Below are 20,645 nucleotides of genomic sequence, written 5' to 3'. Positions count from 1 at the left end.
TCATACCAACTTTGAAAAGAATTGGAATGGTACAAGAATCAAGAAGAGGTTAATAATGTTCAATTGGTAACGCAAGACAGCGACAGACGCACACCAATTGCAATAGGTCACCCGCGAATGACTCAGGTTTAGGTTTCAGGATTGCTGAAAATCTGCCAGCTTTCGGGAGCTTCACCCCACCCCCTCTACCACCGAACGTTGTCCTGGGTCCTTAAAGCAGCTTCAAACTCTTGCCTGTCCACACAGTGATTGATAACAAATATGTATGAGATATAAATCACGACTTTCCACCCACATTTGACGGACCGTGCCCAGACAGTATAAAGGTGAGGAGCGCAGAGTCCGGAGCAAATCTAACGAGAGACGAAATGAAGATCAACATTTTACTCGCTGTGTTGTTGGGGCTTTTGGCCGTGTCCTGCGGATTTCAGGTACTACCTACTGATTTTTGTAATTGAGACTCATAATTACAGTGTACTGATAATGTAATCAATCCGCGAAATGAGTATACTTACTTCATTTATATAGTTTTGGTCAGATTAATCACGAAAAATATTTTAAAGGACAATAGCTACGCACCGTAGCTTACAATTCCTGGCATCAAAGGAGTGGGAATGTTAGAACATGATACAGGAACGTAACGTTGTTTTTCAAAATGGGGAGTAGAAGCATACGTAGAAAATGTTTATCTAACAACTACGTACATGTAAATTAACTCACACTCCTAATGTTGATATTTTTAGTGTTCTAAATGGATGCCTGTTCATGGTTACTTGACATATAGAAAACTTGTGCTTGATTTTAGGGTTCAGAAAAATATGACAACAGAATATATGAATGTCTTTAGTTTTGTCATCCAAATTAGTACAAGGGCAACACAGAGTAGTGATAGTGTCATGGAATCAATTGCTCGAGTCTGTTAGATCCTGTATTCTCACATTATCACCAGTGTGAGATCGACTTTGCCCATGTGAGACAGCCATGTGAGATTTTTCTTTCTCTCATATCTACGTATGTAAGATACAGATATTCTATGAAAGAAAGGTATGTAAGATATTTCTATCTTTCATATCACGTGACGTTTATCTTACATATCCAGTGACGTCATAATCAATACACAACTAGCGTCTGACAGATTGTAATGTCCCTGATCATCTCCAGGTGTATGTGACCGGACACAAAAATACACATTCCTTGAACAATTACTGCACACTCAACAACAGTCACAAATTCCTCATACACCTATGTCATCCGGTGCATTATGCCAGTTCACAGAAACGCAGCCCACACAGTCTATTACTTCTAGGCCTACCTCCATATTCACTCTGTCAACGTCTACTGTCCGTGTCTCAGGTGAAATAAGTGCCTTCAATGTCCATGAGACTCGAGTCCTTGCACGCCACGCGTGGAAAACGAAAGTCTAGCCATGCCCATATCCACCAACAAAAACCACTTGGAATCTCTCTTCACACACTCGTCATTGAATAACTGCTCAATTAATATCAATATCAATGCTCCTCTAAGAAGAAAAAACCGTGCAGTTGTGGATTCATATTCTGATTAGGTCTGTCAAAATGTTTCGTGCTATTGACTGTCGAGTTACGTCACGCATCAAAGAGGAATAACTCTAATACAATTCACTTAAACACTCGTTGGCCGATTTTTTGTCGGCAACATAGTTGCCAAAATGAAGGTCGTAGAATTCGATTCTAGTGTTATTTTTAATGTACAGCGAAAAATTAATTAATTGGAAAATTGTCAAAATGGCGTCGCTAGGCACAAGGAAAACGGAAAACTCTAGAAATATGAGAGAAAAATACTCTCTTATGAGTTGCCATGAAATATTAAGGTGATTCCACCCTCGAGGTTGGAAAAAAGCGGTAAAACCCTCGGCAAAGCCTCGGGTTTCACAGCTTTTTTGCAACCCTCGGGTGGAATCACCTTATATTTCATGGCTACTCATAAGAGAGTCTTATAGTCTCACACTGCTGCGACGTCATTTGATTGTGACGTCATATATTTTCTATGATTTACGTTACATGGTGAATATTTACGTTACACGGTGAAGTAAAAATATTTTGCTTTGTTATCTTTAAATTTCAATGTGTATAGCCTTCTGTTGGACAACCTTGGGTTTTTTAGTTTACACTTACAGTGTAAACCATTTTCGGGTATGCTCTTTCTGTCTATCTAATTAATTTTTGCATCGAAGTTGAAATGAGGATTTTGATAAATTAGAATTTTCTCAAAGCCCAAATTTATGCACTAAACTGTAGATAAAATGTGAGAAAAATAATCCTTCATTATTTACTCGTGTGGGATAGGGAAATTCCACCTCTGGAACAAGATTCGCTGTCTAGGACTCGGCAAAGCCTCGTCCTAGACTGCGAATCTTGTCCCCTCGGTGGAATTTCCCTATCCCACACTCGTACTAATGAAGGATTCTATTAGTCTCTTGCATCTTCTAAATCAACATATTTGCAGCATTCTGATTTTAACAAGCGATACAATTTTATATATCTGTGATATCATGAATGATCATATATTTTGTGCATATATTTTTATATTACGCTATTGATTTTCTATTCTCTCATTATCTGTCTGTGAATATGCTTTATTCAGGACCACAATGAAAACAATTCATTTGATATAAATTGTGCTACCCCGTCTAAATGAAATGATTATTTATTTATTATCATACATTGTAGGGGTGGTGAGGTGTTGATCCATCAGTACATGGCTTTAATTCAACACTTAAAACTTTCATTTAATTTCCACATCTATTTGTTAATGCTACAAAAAGGCGTGGGAGGGGGCAACCAGACGATCTAGCAAACTTTGCATGCAAAAATAACGGTAAAGCACATTATTAAATATACACTGTAAAGTTCATTTATGCAATGCTGGTGCGTGCCTGTGATATTAAAAAACCACTCAAAGCAGTGAATATGTTGTTAGTGATGCAACCTATCTCTGGAAAGGAAAACTAACCTCACAGTAAATATAAAGGAGGAGATCTAGATTACTTTCATTCAATACTACATCCATTAGTCTAAATTAAGCTGTGCGCCTCTGTTCCAGGCTGTGACCATCTGGGTACGTCGGACGAATTCGGCACAAAGGAATACTGTTGTTTGTTTGTTGTTTTTGATTTTAATCAATCTGAACTGTTACTTACACTCCACTGGATACATTAATAGCCAGCTCAGATACTTTATATTTCTCTTTCATCTAATGGGTTTAATAGCTACATTCAGACATTGACAGGGTAAAAGTGCAATTATCAGAAAATGGGTGAATACTTTCTACCTCAGATCAGAATTTATATCTGAATTACAGGAAATGTATATTAGATTTAAATTAGAATATTACTTAGTCGACATGTCTGAATGTCTAGGTATCCTTGATATGTATGATAGAGAGGTCCCCTGAACGCCTGGATAACCTTAGTATATATGATAGAGAGGTTCTCCGAATGTCTGTATACCCTTGATACGTATGATAGAGAGGTTCTCCGATTGCCTGGGTACCCTTGATACATATATGTACATGTATGTATGATACAGAGGTCCTCCGAACGTTTGGGTACCCTTGATATGTATGATAGAGAGGTCCTCCGAACGTCTGGGTACCCTTGAAAGGTGAAGATAACTAACAGTGATTAATCTCATAGCTCCTATAAGCAATACAAAATATAGAGAGTTTGACAAATACGAACTTCTGGATATATACCAGGGGTGGGATCAGGTGTCTAGGAGGAGTAAGCATCCCCCACATACCGACCACACCCGCCGTGAACCCTATATCTTGATCAGGTAAACGGAGTTATCAGTAGTCAAAATCAATGTGCCAAGAACGACCTAACAATCTGTATGAAACACGTTAGACAGCATTTGACCCAATGATAGGCTGTATTGGCAAACTAAATCGTTATAACGGCCATAGAATTTGCGAAATGATGACTTTAAACGAGACTGTTTGAACCCCTGCACCATCAACATGTTTTTTCAGTAGCCTGCTTCGATTAAAAACTGACCACACGCAGAACAAGCTCTTGTGTATCGAATCAACGCCATATGCAGGTGATAATGGAATATTGTTACATAAATATGGGAAGTTGACGATGGAGAAGCTGAAATAATCCCGTTTGTCATAAAGTTGAGTTGTTGGTTTGCCGTTATTATCTACTTTCAATAAAATATCTAAGTATGAAGCAGAAGTGGACGACTCTGTGATGTCTTTTATTTCGAGTTCACTGGGATATATCGAATCGACATATGAATAAAAATTGTTATTGTTAACAAGTAATACGTTGTCGATATATCTTAATGTCGAATTGAAGGCCACCGCAAGAGATTTTTTCTTCTCAAATAGAAGTTTCTGAAGAAATTCTGCTTCATATGAATATAAAAACAGGTCACCTAACAAAGGAGCACAATCCGTGTCCATGGGGATTTCAACATACTGTTGGAAGACATGATCACCAAAGACCACGAAGATATTGTCAATGAGGAACTCCAGCTTAATTTTTATTTCAACTTTAGAGTACTTGTGCGTGGAATCAGTGGCGTTTAACAAAATAATTTTGATATGTATGATAGAGGTATGGAAAGCCAAATTATTATTAACTCAAATAACTTAGGATATCATCAATTCATTTGGTGTGGGCAACATATCAATAGAATATCTCTTAACTGCTGCTCTCTTAAAAATGAATTGGTGACGTCAACAATTGAATTAATGCGCGCAATAATTCACTTGAAGAAAGCAATGATTCAATTAATGCATGCAAAAATTTAAATATTGTTATCTTCAATAGAATTATTGCGTGCATCAATTCAACAATCATTGCGCGCAAAAATATTAATAGTGAGAACAATGAATTATTTCATAACTGATGTCTTCAATTCAACATATCCACAATTTAATTAATGATTTCTTTAATTAAATTGTTGCTCTCTTTAAAAGACTTGATGTGTTCATAATTCGTTATACAAAATCATTGCAAATAATTTAAGATTTTTTCTGTGAAATTAAAGAGATCATTAAATCATTTATACCGAGCTCCAATTCAAATTTTGCGAGTAGTAATTCCACTATATTGATGCGCGCATCAATGCAATTAATGAGAGGAATAATTAATCTATTCAATTATTGCTCGTAATTTTTTAATCAATGATATAATCAATTATTTGCGTTTATATAGAGCTCCATACAGAGGTCTTCCGAATGTCTTTGAATACCTTTCATAATTAGAGATGACAAGAAAAAACCTTTTTTGTACCTCTACTATTCTACTATTATAAAGATATACAAGGGCACACACACACACAAACACACACAGAGATATAGATATATTTATATATATATATATATATATATATATATATATATATATATTCGAAAGTATTTTAAAATTTTACTCCGATAAACCATGGGTTTGCATTGGTTGCCTTACAATCAACTTTTTTTTTTTTATCTAAAACAAATCCAGATAAAATATTTTGCTCAATTAATGTATTATCATAAAGCTAGTTGACTAAGGTGAGCGTCTCGAACTTTTCCGATTCTCGAGTTGGTAATCAACATTGCTGATTAAACAAAAGAGGGAAAATTTAATTTCTTTTCTTTTACTCAGCTCCGTGGAAAATATCGTAGGGGAGATGAAGACGGTAATGGTGGTGACAAGGATCGCGATGGGGGGAATGGTGGAGGAAATGACACCCCTCCCATACCGTCACGGTTTGTTGTGCAGGTGATTGCCAAGAGAATTGACAAGCAGCTTGCAGAATGTATCGCCCCAGGTTTGAGATATTGCCGCATATTTTACTAGAATATTTGATGATGAAGATTGGAGCATAATTCATGTATTTGTTACTTTTAGATGCATGTGTTATTGTATATTTGTTTGGGGGGGGGGGGGGGGAGGTGGAATAAATAAGATGGCTAAAAGTATGAATTCGAAAATAAGAGAAAGAGAAGGATATGTAATTGATTCGAAACGATAATATTTTACCTCTATAGATTCAGTTTATTTTAACAGAATTGGATGAAAAGGTATCAAGTACCGTAACACTTGAAGGTAAGTGTATAAAAAGTTCTATAGCCATGCATAACTATATAATATATATATATATTAAAATAAAATCACAAATCTTCAACTTTTCCCAACGCTATGGTGGAATATTTCTGCCCCTACATGCAAGATAATTTATGTCAACATGCAATATAATTATATTGACATGCTAGTGATCAATCTTTTTATAGAATCTGATTTTGATAATAGTAAATTTACTTCCTAACGCCATGTTGCCATATTTTCTTCGTATATTGACATAATAGAACGCAGATCCAAGTAGATGTAGGATGTTCAAAATTTCATGAATCGAACCAGAAAATATATATGTACAGTCTTCGTCAAATCAAAGTAAACTTTGCACAAACGAAAAAGTTTAAATGTGTCTAAAGTAGGCATGTATTAAACACACCCCTCCCCACCCACCCAGGGAGGGGTTGTCCGACAACGATTCCCTTAACCGTTAACTTCAACATAAGATGTTCTCTCTGTTACAGACGTCTACAGGGGACTTTCCATGTTACTGCTTGCCAACTGCGGGCGTGAGTTAATCTATAAATTGTACAATGATTGCTTACTAGCACCGTAAATGATCGATCTGCCATTTTTAATTTATATCCAAAACCAAAACATACCAACTGAGAATCAGCCAATGTTTTAATTTGTTTAATCCATGTTTCATACTTAAGTGTCTTGAAAAAATGACAGCTTCGGCCTATTATCTTTTTCTTGAATTAATCAGCTTATTTTTGTTTTGTTTTCATTCTTTGGTTTTTATCATTATTTCTTTTTCGTGAACTTTCTTTGGTTGGTTTGTTTGTTTGGGGGTTTTGTGTTTTGTTGTAAAGTTTTATTTTAAACCTAAGACATATCAATTGACATTTTGTTCGTTGCGATTTGTTTTTTGTCTTACTTATCATTCACGCGCATTTCTTTTTTGTGCAGATGAAAATGAATCATAACCACCACCACTAACACCCTCTCTGTGTGCAAACTAGAGGACGATGTCGTGAGAGAATTACTAGATGTCCTGGAAAAGCGAACATCACGAATCTCTGTAGATTTCTTTTTCTTTCTGAAATTTTATAACATTTCTTTTTCAAATTCGATTCATTAGTTTTAGTAAATGCTTCAGAAAAACCTTGCGATTTTATTATTCATTGAATGAGCGTGAAGATAAGTCTTGGATACACGATGACATTGTACATAGCGTATCCATAAAATCCATAAAGTCGTAAAATTCCCTAGCAAAAAGAAAAATTCATAAAGTCGTAAAATTCCCTAGCAAAAAGAAAATTCATAAAGTCGTAAAATTCCCTAGCAAAAAGAAAAATTCATAAAGTCGTAAAATTCCCTCGCAAAAAGAAATGTTTAGATAACCACCTCTTCAATTTATTTTTGATGAGGGCGATTCCTGTCAAACGGAGAGAAAATAAGGAATGAGTTTGTTCATGTGGAATTTAAAATGAAGTTGAAATTAAGATAATTTAGTTTCTGTGACCATAAATTTCATTTTTGAAAATACATTATGAGGACATGAACTGTGACGTTTTACGCCAATACGCTTCATGAAAGGTATGCTGACATGGCAGTTCATACCTTTGTGTGTTTTCAAAAATTAAAACATCGTATATTTACATGTATATGCATTCTACTTTCATTTCTGTTGTAATCCCCAGCCGTTTAGATGGACGCACTATATTTGTCAGGATTCATACACTTACTCTTCACATCTGTATTGTATCTAGGAATTGTTTATTAGTCCGATCCCCTACCGACAAAGTCGAGGGGACTTTAGGTTTGCGCTCCGCCCGTCTGTCCGTCAGTCCAGTTTTCCGCACTGTTTTCTCTGTTCTTGCAGATATTTATTTTGTATTTGGTATGTGGCTTTGCCATAACAAGTTACAGATCAAGTTCGAACTTCGTCTCGGTCCGTTGATTTTTCACTTAGTTATGACCCTTGGACTTAGAAAAATAGCATGAATAATCAGTTTTCCAGACTTTTTTAGTTGTGCTTGCAGATATTCATTTGATATTTGGTACATTGCTTTGTCATAACAAGTTACAGATCAAAGAATTTCGTCTCAGTCTGATGATTTTTCTCTTAGTTATGGCCCTTGAACTTAGAAAAATAGCATGAATTATTAGTTTTCCGGACTTTTTAGCTCACCTGAGCCGAAGGCTCAAGTGAGCTTTTCTGATCACATTTTGTCCGGCGTCCGTCTGTCTGTAAACTTTTCACATTTTCATCTTCTTCTCATGAACCACTGGGCCAATTTCAACTAAACACGGCCAAAAGCATCCTTGGGTGAAGGGCTTTCAAGTTTGTTCAAATGAAGGGTCATGTCCCTTTCAAAGGGGAGATAATCACAAAAATGCAAAAATAGGGTGGGGTCATTTAAAAATCTTCTTCTCAAGAACCACTGGGTCAGAAGAGCTGAAATTTACCTGAAAGCTTCCTGACATATTGCAGATTCAAGTTTGTTCAAATCATGGCCCCCGGTGGTAGGATGGGGCCACAAGGGGGGATCAAAGTTTTACATACAAATATATAGGGAAAAACTTTAAAAATCTTCTTCTCAAGAACCACTGAGCCAGAAAAGCTGATTTTTACATGAAAACTTTCTGACATAGTGCAGATTCACGTTTGTTCAAATCATGGCCCCCGGGGATAAGATGGGGCCCCAAGGGGTGATCAAAGTTTTACACACAAATATATAGGGAAAAACTTTAAAAATCTTCTTCTCAAGAACCACTAAGCCAGAAAAGCTGAGATTTACATGAAAGCTTCCTGATATAATGCACATTCAAATTTGTTCAAATCATGGGCCCCGGGGGTTGGATGGGGCCACAATAGGGGATCAAAGTTTTACATACAAATATATAGGAAAAATCTTTTAAAAATCTTCTCAAGAACCACTGAGCCAGAAAAGCTGATTTTTACATGAAAACTTTCTGACATAGTGCAGATTCAAGTTTGCTCAAATCATGGCCCCCGGGGGGTAGGATGGGGCCACAAGTGGGGGGGGGGTCAAAGTTTTACATACAAATATAGGAAAAAGCTTTAAAAATCTTCTTCTCAAGAACCATTGGGCCAAAGAAGTTGACATATACATGAAAGCTTTCTGACATAGTGTAGATTCAAGTTTGCAAAGGGTAGTTTGGGCCATAATAGGGACTATTAGGTTTTACATGCAAATATATATGGAAAGTCTTCAGATATGGGCCAAGGTGACTCAGGTGAGCGATGTGGCCCATGGGCCTCTTGTTTTGGTTCTGCTTGCAGATATTCATTTGATATGAGGTACATTGCTTTGCCATAACAAGTTACAGATGAAGTTTGAATTTCATCTTGGTCCGTTGATTTTCCATTACGTTATGGCCCTTGGACGTGGAAAAATAGCATGAATTGTTAGTTTACATACAAGTTTCTTATCTCTGTAGATAAGAATTAAGAATACTACACTCATTAAAACTTCTAGCATACTACAATATAGCTAAATTATTCATGATCATCTACATGTCACAGTCTATTGACTTGGTTAAAGACCTACACCTAATTATAAATTTGTCTTTTTTCTTGGTGTAGTCCCTACTCGAATAGTAGTTGATTTCCAACCATTCCTATCCTGGTTCCCCAATGTTCCCTTTTACCATAACCTACGTATAATGAACTTTGAATATTGTTGTGGTACAGTGATTTTTGCGCCCTGTAGGGGACTATGTATTGCCATGCAATACTCTCAGAATGCTTGTTTTGATTTGTAATCAAGGATTCCATTGATCAAGTTTGTATCATGTTGAAAACGAGCAAGATGTTCAGGATATGCTCAACCAAAAAGATAAACTGGTACCCAGGTTCCGTGCAGGACTAGTTAAACACGAGGTTGATAAGGGAAAGTTCAGTAGAATTCACATGTAGGTAAACAGTAGTTATGAAAAAGATATAGCCTATGACCGTGGTTTAAACCAATGAAATCCTTTATCACATCTAGATAAACAATCCATCGCATACAATACAAATAAAAATCATTTATCTCAGAACAGTGTATCAATGAACAAAAAATAAATATATGAATACTTATAATTTTATTATGGCAGACAAAAACCTTTGATTTCATCACCGACCTGATATGATGCTGTAAGTTTGGAAAAGGAAGAGGCAGACAAAGCGCTGCCGCTTATATATAGCGCAAGGGGAAATAATCAGAATGGACTTCGGTGCATTAGACAAACGGGGAATAACTGCGTATTGTACTGTCTTCGATAAAACCATCTAATTCATATGCGAATTAGATGTAAGTAATAATACAAACGAAAATGATTTACAATACAAAGGAAAATCAACTATACAATATAAATTGAAAATATAAAATACAAATGAAGAATTATTCAATACAAATAGAAAACAAATTGAAAATACGTAATACAAGTGAAAAATCATACAATACAAATAAAAGATTATACAATACAAATCAAAAATTACTCAATATAATTTATACAAATGGAAAAGATGAAATATTGCAAAGTTTGACATGCCATAGTAATGACAGGTAAAATCATTTTTAAAAGTGGTATTTTCTGTTAAAAGTGATGAATACTCCCAGCAATCCAAAAAATATGTTAGGATTACCTGTGGTCTGCTGGCAGCATATACATGTACAGGAAAGTCCTGATGCCTTCAGCTGGTGCCGCTGAAACATCATCCTCTGATTGTTCGTGGTGAGAAAGAGAACCCAGGGACACCCCTGGATGATTGCTTGACGTTTGTGAATTTCCTTGGATCTGGAATATCCTGTTGTGCTGGAGGGTCAGGAAACCTCCTCATGAATGTTCTTAAGATATGGTCAGTCTTGTCTTAGATCCTCTACCCTGTCAACTATTTCCGGATCAGTTGGTTGATGACGTCAGGGTAAAGTTTCTACCATCTCAATGGAATTAATAAGCTGTGTCTGGATCTCAGACCGGTTTTGCATATTCTCAGGTTGGTCTCACCGTAGATTCCTAGCTGATGCTTTGCAGCCTTGCGTGATACGACAATATAAAATCTGAGGTTATGTTGGTCTCCGTATGACTATTTCCTGGTAGGTCCAGGCTGATGGTGACGCCTAGGTATTTATCCTCTCTCTCTCTCTCTCTCTCTCTCTCTCTCTCTCTCTCTCTCTCTCTCTCTCTCTCTCTCTGATATCCACCAATAAGTACTGAAGAAATATTGTCAGTACCGTGGAGCACTGATAAATGATGTGGTTTTGTCTTCCTTGTGGGAGCAATAATTGGATGGAGAAAATAGGCATAATAAAGAAGGCGTTTTAAAGATATTTACAGTATGAGCAGAATTTTTAGCGAGGATTCAATTTTGGCATTATTAGCGAAGATGGCTAAAATTCAATATCGCTAACATCGTAGGTAAAAACTTATATTCCTTATCAGAGGCAACGATTCCTGCTGACGTAAGAGTTGTCTTTCTTGGCACAGATTATCTTTATAGGAGAGATAACTCCATACAATGTGTAAACAAAGTTGATTATACCATGAAATGGTTTTATCCATAACATAATTAAAGTATTGAACACTTGTTTTGGGTTAATTATTTACTTTTAATCTCTTTGGGTGCCTTTTAGTATTTGTCTCTGCTTACAAAGAAAGAATGTCGATCTCGATATTTTTAAAAAAGAGAGATGGTTTGCCTGAAACAAGCGAAGGAACTCGTGAATGAAATTCTTGATGATGCTACACAAACACCGAAAAATGAGCCGAACGTGGGACTTACACTGCATACTTGCCTTCACAAAGATACGAAATCGGAAAATACGCCGTGGGTGTAAAGAGTACAATATAAAATCAAAGTACTGATAGTACTTGTAGACGGTGGCGTAGGTTAGAAAAGGCTTAAAAAAGTAGCTAATGTGACCTTAATTACAAAAAATCATCGTATATTCTAATTGCTGAAGTATTATAGTTCTTAATCATAAAATCTTATAAATCATTAATCAAAAGCTCAAGTTTCAGAAGATAGACTCAGTCAGAGGGTGTTCGTCGTGTTTGTTCTTGTATACATGTATTGTTGTTTTTAAATTATCTCAAATATATATCTGTACATGTGATATCAACTTCTCAATCACCTAATATTTCAGTCATGCAATCTCAATAAAGATTTATCAAACTCTCAAATATTCTCATATGTGCAAACAATTTCTATCTATTCAAATCTTTAAAATATTTCTCAAATATTTCCCAAATTGTTCTAATTTGTTCAATAATTTGCATTGCTAGTCTCTTGTTAGAGAGAAACCTCAAAACTGCTTTTAAAAAATGAATAATCTTAAATATAAAGGTAATGAAATGTTCAAGTTCTCAAAATATTTCGACTCAAAATATATTGTATTTTAGTCGTGTGTATTCCTGACGTCCTGCATTTTTATGTTATTCGAACAGGTATCTTTAAATAGTACATGTATACAGTTACAATGTATGTAATCTTAAAATTGATTAATCAAGTTCTTAAACATAATCATGCTTAAACTATTTCATATATTCCGATATTCAGTAATTGTCCGAAGTCTTGAAATTCCGAATCAATAATTCTCGAACTAACACAATGTTGGAGTTCTCAAAAAAGATATCTAGAGTTGTTTCGATCAGGGAGGGTGTAAAAATCAAAACGAATCTGCACAATTAGGGGGGGGGGGGGATCTACTAATTACAGGGAGAATAATTACAGGATGAAACTTTTTTAGAATCAATAAATCTATTTATTTGGAAACAAGTCACCGCTTCACATCAGGCGAAAAACAATACGAATAAAAACAATGCATTATGTGAACAAGAATTAGACTCCAAACAATCTTAAAGACATTTTTCTGGTAAAAGTACAACACATGTACAAGAAACACTCTAAATTACAAAATATCTATATGTAAACGTTAAATATAGAAAAATTCATGTGTACCTGCCAACTGTTATAAATAAGTGGAATTCCCCTCGTGTAGCGACAAGAAGAAAAAAAAGAGGAGCGGATCGAGGATCTGATTTTAATCAGATTGTAGGAGGAATTTGAAATTTTGCAAAATTAGGTTGGAACACGAAATAACCTCATTCAAACAATTTATTATTGCCCATGGAAAATATATATAATCAATATCTTAATAGTATTTTGCAAGAAATGTACGTTACATTATATTCAGAACATGTAATTCTATACTCTGTAACATGGAATGCTTTCAAAGTCCGACGCAGAAACCTCAACTTCAAAGGCGCCGACTATTATATAGGCCTACGTTCGGACGTTCGGTCCACGGTGTCCCGGTATCCCGTGTTTATAGGGAAATGCCTGTGGTCCCTACTTTATCTCAATATGATTAAGTACACAAATGTACGAGATATACATATAAATGTTATCTTCCTCAGCTCTAGAAACTTTTCTTGATCACATTAAGAAGTCTTCATATTTCATCCTTACTGTTTTTCAATAATTATATACTCTATGTACAATCTTGATATTTTTATTCTAAGTATTCTTGTTTACTTACTCTGTTTCACTAACGAAACCATGTTGAATATCGCATTCAACTGCTTCTCTAACAAGCAATTTAAATGAATCACCCAGTGCATGTGCGTTATTCTTGTTGATGACAACGCCGTTATCTTATGAATATGTGTGAATCCAGGAATGTAACATCAGCAATTGGGTATTATATTCGCGTATATACATGTAGCACAAAACATTATAGAAAAGGCTTAAAAACTGTTTAAAATCATTCACATTAATTTTGATTTTGATAAGGAAAACAACTCAAATTTCTTGATGCCTGCAAACCCTGTGTATATACAGGAACGCCCACTACCGAGGCTATAAATAGCCACCGTCTAAAATATGAACACATTGTTTTTTCAGCGTACTGAGACAATTACAACTATAACAAACATATAACAGCAGAGATTGATGTGTTCATGAGAGAAAAGTGGATATGGGCATTTTTAATGATTAGAGACATTGTCGTTTTATTCTAAGAAATGAATTCATGGATTCCTAAGTAAATGAATAGTGCGAACATTTTTTAAAACAAACTACATGAGTTATAGATTATTAATATTAATTGAAATTGATATTTAGCAAATGGAGAAAGGCTGGACAAACTTTTAGACGTGAGAATCATGGGTTTTTCAAATACGATCTTAAAATCAAAGCCCCTTGTTGCGACAGGCGTTGGAACGTCAAAGAACCCTTACGGGCTTGAGCGCTAGTCATAGGTCTCAATTTATGGTACTTCATCTCTCAATATAAATGAAAATTTTTAGAAGGGAAAGAAACAAAACATGTAGGCACACAGTTGATATGAAAACGCAATATCTACCCAGAGTTATCGTTCCTTACACTCACTTACACCTCCATAAACGTCTCAAGGGTTTTACAAGATTTTTGTAAAATGGCACGTATGCTCAAATAAAGTATGGTTTTTACTTCAGTTACAAAAATATACATAAATAAATAAATATTGAGCAGATGTCAAGTCTTTTTGTAACACAAGAAGCATTGATTTGGGTTGAAACGTAGATATTGGGTAGTTCTACTGCACCAGGCCTATAGATAGGTACATGAAGAATATATAGTAATGGAAAAAATCTACAAATAGTTGCTTGTCCTACATTTTCCAGATATTTTATAAAATAGTTCTTAGTTTTATTAGCCTTAAAAAAAAAAGTGGATTTACATGTGGAATAACATTGCTTATTTTGAGACGTTAACAGAGGTGTAAGTGAGAGCAAGGAACGACAACTCTGGGTAGAGATTGATGAAAACGATACAACCCATGGCTTGATAATTGAACGATAGTTTAAACCAATGAAATCTTATGTAACAAACCAAAATAAACAATCCCTCAGATACAATACAAATGAGTTTTTAACAATACTAATGATAAAATATGCCATAAAATAGAAAAGATCAAAATTTGCAACGTTTGACATGTCATACAAATATTTGACGAGCGATGTCTAGGCATTTTTAAAAAAAAACTTTATAATAATTTTATTCACAAAAAGTAAAACGGTTTGGGTAGCAGGCATAGCCTATTTTAGCCCTCTCCCATTTTTTATCACGGGATCAATGCCTAATCACAGCCCCAAGAGATCGGATACGAAAATTCCGGATTATTCTATTACAATGCTTGAATTTTTCCAACGTGTTGGTAGCATAGAAAATTTTCAAGGAGGTGTTGCAATCCAAGTTTGTATTTTTTCCACCCAAAACGGGGTGGTTGTAGATCCCAAAATGCCATAAAATGACCCGATTTTGTTAAAATGTTCAACCGTATGAAGGGTTACTCCTCAACACACACCCCCTCCCCGAAGCGCCACAGGAAATCCTATATTGTAGTGAAATTGGGTATTCAAATTATGATCGGGGCAAATTGCCAGGGGACCCGCTCCCTTTTTACCGGAAGCGGTAACCCCGAATCTCTCTCTTAGCCCCGGTATTTGAATAGGCAAACCCAGAGCATTTTCGTCATTATCGTTGTGGTTATTTTGTATTTTCTAATATTATATTCGTTTTTTATTTTTGAGGTTTGTAGTATTGTTTTTCGGCCAAAGGATCACTTTATTGGCGTCGCCGGTAGGATATTTTGCCCATCTGCGCCGCGGTTCATAGCGGGGACCAAGTGGTCGCAGGTGGGAGATATTTTGAAATGTAGTCTATTTCGTAAATTAATTCAGAAACTCCTGCTTGATTTTTCGTGTAAATGTGATTTTCAGATTTTCTGTTGGTTCCAATGGCGTGGTGTTCTGGTCGAGGTAGTCCCAGATGGTTAGGTGACGGGGCATCCCGAGGGGTAAGGCAGTCAGGCAGGAGAGCTTGGCGGTAACCCAGGTGGGAGATGCGGTGTCGCCGGGTAGTAAGAATATTCCGGGGGATGACGTTATGTGGAGTTACTTGACGGGCACCCAAGGGTGGAATGCGAGGCCTCAGGGGGGGGGGACTTGGAATGGGACAGAATGACCAGCTTGAGGGACTTAATTCTAATGTGGCTTCGGGCCAGAGAGCGGGGTAAGGAGACTGTCGCTGGAGGAGAAATTTGCAAGGGCAGAGGCCCGACTAGAGCTGACCGATTATCTGTTACAAGGAGATGAGAATATGGCTAAGCAGTTGGCGGGGTGTCCTAGGAATACAGGTCACTCTTTCCCGGGGCCTCTGCCCAGGGGTGATTCGGGGGTCTTGCCGATGAATCCAGGCTGAGATAGCTTACCTGAAGGTCAAGATGATAATTGCCTTGAGAAAACGCAGCCAGTTACCTTGGATGAGAAGGTTAGTTGTCCCAGCGTGGTGGGTGCGCCATGCTCTAGAGCCCTCAGCAGTAAAGGAGTGGTACCTTGGGAGAACACTTGTTACGTTAGCCTTACGAGTAGTGGTGGAGGGGGAAATAGTGGTATTTATGACCAACCTCAATCCTCCCAGCATGTGCCTATCCACACAAGTGGACGTTCCTCTGGGCCCTATGTCATTGAGGAATCCATCCATCCTTTCTTTGTGTAAGCAATTGCACTGCCCTCCACAGCTGAAGTCAAAGAATTGTAACCCTTTGGTTGGAATGATGATGAATGGGGGTAGCATTCTATCATCAGCTGCTCTACAAAACATAACTGTATATCACTGCTTAATCTAAATCTAAACAATATTCTATTATGTACATGTATAATGCATAAATGGATTAGACAACAGGAACTGCCTATATAAGCCTTTTCCGTACGTCTGCTTGCTGTGTCCACCAGAGAGATGAGGGACTTGGCCTTTCTAGGTCGGACAAATGACTGTTCCAGCTATGCTTCCTAAACTAGAACCAGTTTCATCAGCATTCCATATCTGACCCGGTTTTCTACTTCTTACAATGTGAGAATTTCTTGTCATAAACTTATAATATAGCAGTCATAGCTAGGCTTGTTATTTTTATATGGTGTCTTTCTTTTTCTCTCTTTTTTCAACAAAATCCAAAAATTCATTTAGTTTCAACCCCATCCCTCTTTCTGCCATTTCACTAAAGATAATTTGTCATGGCTTCTTCTTCTTTCCTGGTAAACACTGTTGCCGGGCAATTTCTGCGGTCAATTTCAACATCCCCGAAGACTTCTCGTCAAAAACACATACGATAACCAATGATGTCAAGCAGATTGGGTTAAAGATACCTTATTTGTCTGATTTATTTTTGTACTTTTTTGGTTACAGATCCTGCTACCTCTGCCACTGGACTAGCTTTCATCTGAGAAAATAATTGAAAAATATTTTACAAACACATGCATGCTGATCCATCAATTGATAATTGGTCTACAAACTTGAATTGAGTTTTCATAGATGGGTAAATCTGATGAACGCAAATAATATTTATTTATCCACCTTAATGACCAGTAAATAGGTCTGGTAAAAATATATTCTATATTTGCAGGGGAAAAAAACATCAAAGTAAACTCGGTCATTTAATATGTGTACAAATATTCAACATGTAATATATACTTAGATTAATTCGCTTTTTAAACATACATGTATTTACTGTATTTTCGAAATCAACATATTACATGTATTATTAATCTTTAAGTATATCACAGAAGACATACATCAAGTTGTGTTTATGTTTTTTCTTTGATTTTGTTAATTATCATGAGAAAATATTTTAAGAAAACCCCTTGAGTAGTTAATCCGGAACTGCTTCAGATGGGTCTTATAGAGATTGATCTTCATTTTAAAATTCCTCTGTATTATTCTAACAAAAACAAAAATTCATGAGATCGATCATATGCCAGAACTCATATAAACTACTAAAAAAAAGTATGCATCAATAAAAGGAAATCGTAACTCAATTTGCCTTTCACGATCACATGTGGTTAATCCGATCAACGTCACTGCAACGCTTGGGGTAGTAAACTTTAAGGTGGCTCACTACACCCTGAAATGGTTTCTCAAATCAGTACGAATTGATTTAATCATAAAAGATATGGTGATATACATGTATAATAAGTATATATACCAAAACGGCAAAAAAATGCAAATTTGGATAAAATCATGATTTTCAACAACAAAAATTATTTTAACACATATGAACTAAAGATTGCGATTCAACAGCCCAATGCTTTCACCACTGAGCGACGATGATAGACAATCAAAACGATCGATACAAATAATTTCACAAAACATTTAAATCGCCATCTTGTGACGTGGTGTCATACAGAGTATAAGCTTTAGTGTAGTGAGCTACCTTAAAGTCTTGAAATGAAGCTAAACACAAACAAATCAATTTCGTGTCATCAATGAATACTTTCACTTTTGTACAAAGGTACACAAGTAAAAGAAAAGAACCCGCTTGATTGTTTAATTTTGATTATTTTAAAAAATTATCCGGAACTGCTTAAAATCCGGAATTGCTTAAAGCACTGTACCGTTACCAAAATTTTCAAAAGTATCATTGTTATTCAAATGTTGTAGTTTCATTTTTTAATGAATTGCAACTGTTTTCATATCATGAGAGATTAATCTCCCTTCTTTGAACACTAAACAACAGTATTGGTGATATTTTTAATTGTGGGAAGAAAGAATAATGTAATGTATACTATACTTTTTCTTATCAATTTACAGTTATAACAGGATAATATGTTTATAACCTGCCGATTATAAAGTATCCCAAACGAAGTCCTGACTGTACAAACGTGGCTATTTCTGAGTCTTTTTATTACCCCCACATTAATAACTACCTTGTACAAAACCCATGCTTATTTTAACTTCATTTAAAACAAATAGATCACAAAGACACTGATTTTGAAAATTTTCAAAAAACTCCCTTTTCCATTAGTAAAACTGACATCACTTCAACCTGATCCTAGTTTGTAGATCCCAGCATCCTCTCATTACTTCTAAAGATCCCATGTCTTTATCAGTCCCCGTGTTTTAAAGTTATACATGCATGTGCAATGGTTTATGATCAAAGTAAAATGCTTTTTGTAAACTCTGATACAAGGGAATACAAAATACTACCAATATCTTATCTACTACTACAAAATACTACCAATATCTTATCTACTACTACAAAATACTACCAATATCTTATCTACTAATACAAAATACTACCAATATCTTATCTACTAATACAAAATACTACCAATATCTTATCTACTAATACAAAATACTACCAATAGCTTATCTACTAATACAAAATACTACCAATATCTTATCTACTAATACAAAATACTACCAATATCTTATCTACTACATGTAATACAAAATACTACCAATATCTTATCAACATTATAATAAGATAGACGCTAATTTAGAATTTTTGGATAGATATTTTCTAGAATTATTTTCAGTGCAAAACTTTGCTTGTAGAAAGTTTCTTTAACAATCAATACGTTATGGGCCTGAACTTTTAAGTACCGTAAATGATGATAAGGACTTATGACGTTCACGTGATACAGACTGGGGTTTGAACGTCGGCAAACTTGTACAATTACACTAACATTATAAAAATTTTGCAAGGCGTGGATAGTTTAAATGATTGATAAATTGAATCATACCCCAATATTAATTTCTGTGGAAACGATGGGGTTATTTATATTCGGTCTTTCCTATCCCCGAAAGACCGAATATAAATAACCCCCTCTTTTCCACAGAAATTACCCCAATATATGAGTGGAATCTATCCGAATTTCATTTGTCCTATTGTTGTTCTTATATTTTGTTAGTCAGGTTTTTTTTAACCTTTTGTCAACAGCTAGATCATGCAAACGTCCTATACAAAATAACACAGTTGTACCGTGCACTAGAGACTGTCAACACAGCAAAAGATATCAATTCAAATGCAGTGTTGTTATGGATTCAGGCACAAAAGCAGAGCTAAATAGGTAAAAGATTGATAATACACTTTCTCTAGTAAAATCATCCTCGTTACTTCACTGTACTGCGCCATATTATGCTTTAAAGAGACTACTACCAAATTGTGGAAACTCCTGATCTAGCGCGTCATCAGAAGTGGAGGAAACTGAATCTGGAAGGTAAACTTTATTATTTATTTTGAATCTTTAAGATTAATTAGCTTCTTGCTTTCTCGGGCGTTCTATTAAAGGTTTGTTGTATGTTGTTCATGTGACCTTTCAGGCCAATAGACCTCTTGTTTATATACTTTTCCTTTTGAAATCAATAGAACGCAAGGCATCATTCTTGCAAGGTTAGTAAAAGTAAGTTAAGAAATGTGACTTATATATTGTACTCAGATTGAATAAACGAACACACCGCCATACGAACAAACATACGAAATTATAAACGAAGAAACGGCCAAGTGACAGTATTATATTTCTCCCATTCTCTCACCAGAGGGCGCGTTAAGCAAGCTTCATGAGGTTTAGTGTAGGAGAAGCTTGCGTAACACGCCCCCTGGTGAAAGAATGTGCGTCTCCACGACTGTTTCAATAAGACGATAATACTTAGAAAGCTCTAAATAAAACTCAATACAGATTTACTTGACCATAACCATGTGATGCTTGCAGGAATATACATCTAAAACTTTATATAACTTAAAAAATATATAAAAGA

At 35.6% G+C, this 20,645-nt stretch overlaps 1 protein-coding gene across 1 annotated transcript; it reads left to right on the top strand.

Annotated features, from left to right (window-relative positions):
* Positions 1-364: 364 nt before the first annotated feature.
* Positions 365-7,217, top strand: LOC130048326 (uncharacterized). The gene is made up of 5 exons (XM_056144916.1): positions 365-431; positions 5,639-5,804; positions 6,044-6,082; positions 6,574-6,618; positions 7,022-7,217. The coding sequence occupies exons 1-5, from the start codon at positions 369-371 to the stop codon at positions 7,036-7,038; spliced, it is 330 nt and encodes a 109-aa protein (XP_056000891.1). The 5' UTR covers positions 365-368; the 3' UTR covers positions 7,039-7,217.
* Positions 7,218-20,645: the final 13,428 nt, after the last annotated feature.

This window comes from Ostrea edulis, chromosome 7 (assembly GCF_947568905.1).
Source record: "Ostrea edulis chromosome 7, xbOstEdul1.1, whole genome shotgun sequence".
Lineage (NCBI taxonomy): Eukaryota > Metazoa > Mollusca > Bivalvia > Ostreida > Ostreidae > Ostrea > Ostrea edulis.
Note: the sequence above shows the minus strand (reverse complement) of the source record. Positions and strands in the feature narration are given on the sequence as shown.

Excerpts from the sequence above, each read along its gene's own strand:
- LOC130048326 (XM_056144916.1), top strand. The coding sequence starts at position 369 with ATGAAGATCAACATTTTACTCGCTGTGTTGTTGGGGCTTTTGGCCGTG. Across the intron at positions 5,805-6,043 it reads TGCAGAATGTATCGCCCCAG|AATTGGATGAAAAGGTATCA; the intron begins GTTTGAGATATT and ends TTATTTTAACAG. Across the intron at positions 6,083-6,573 it reads AAGTACCGTAACACTTGAAG|ACGTCTACAGGGGACTTTCC; the intron begins GTAAGTGTATAA and ends TCTCTGTTACAG.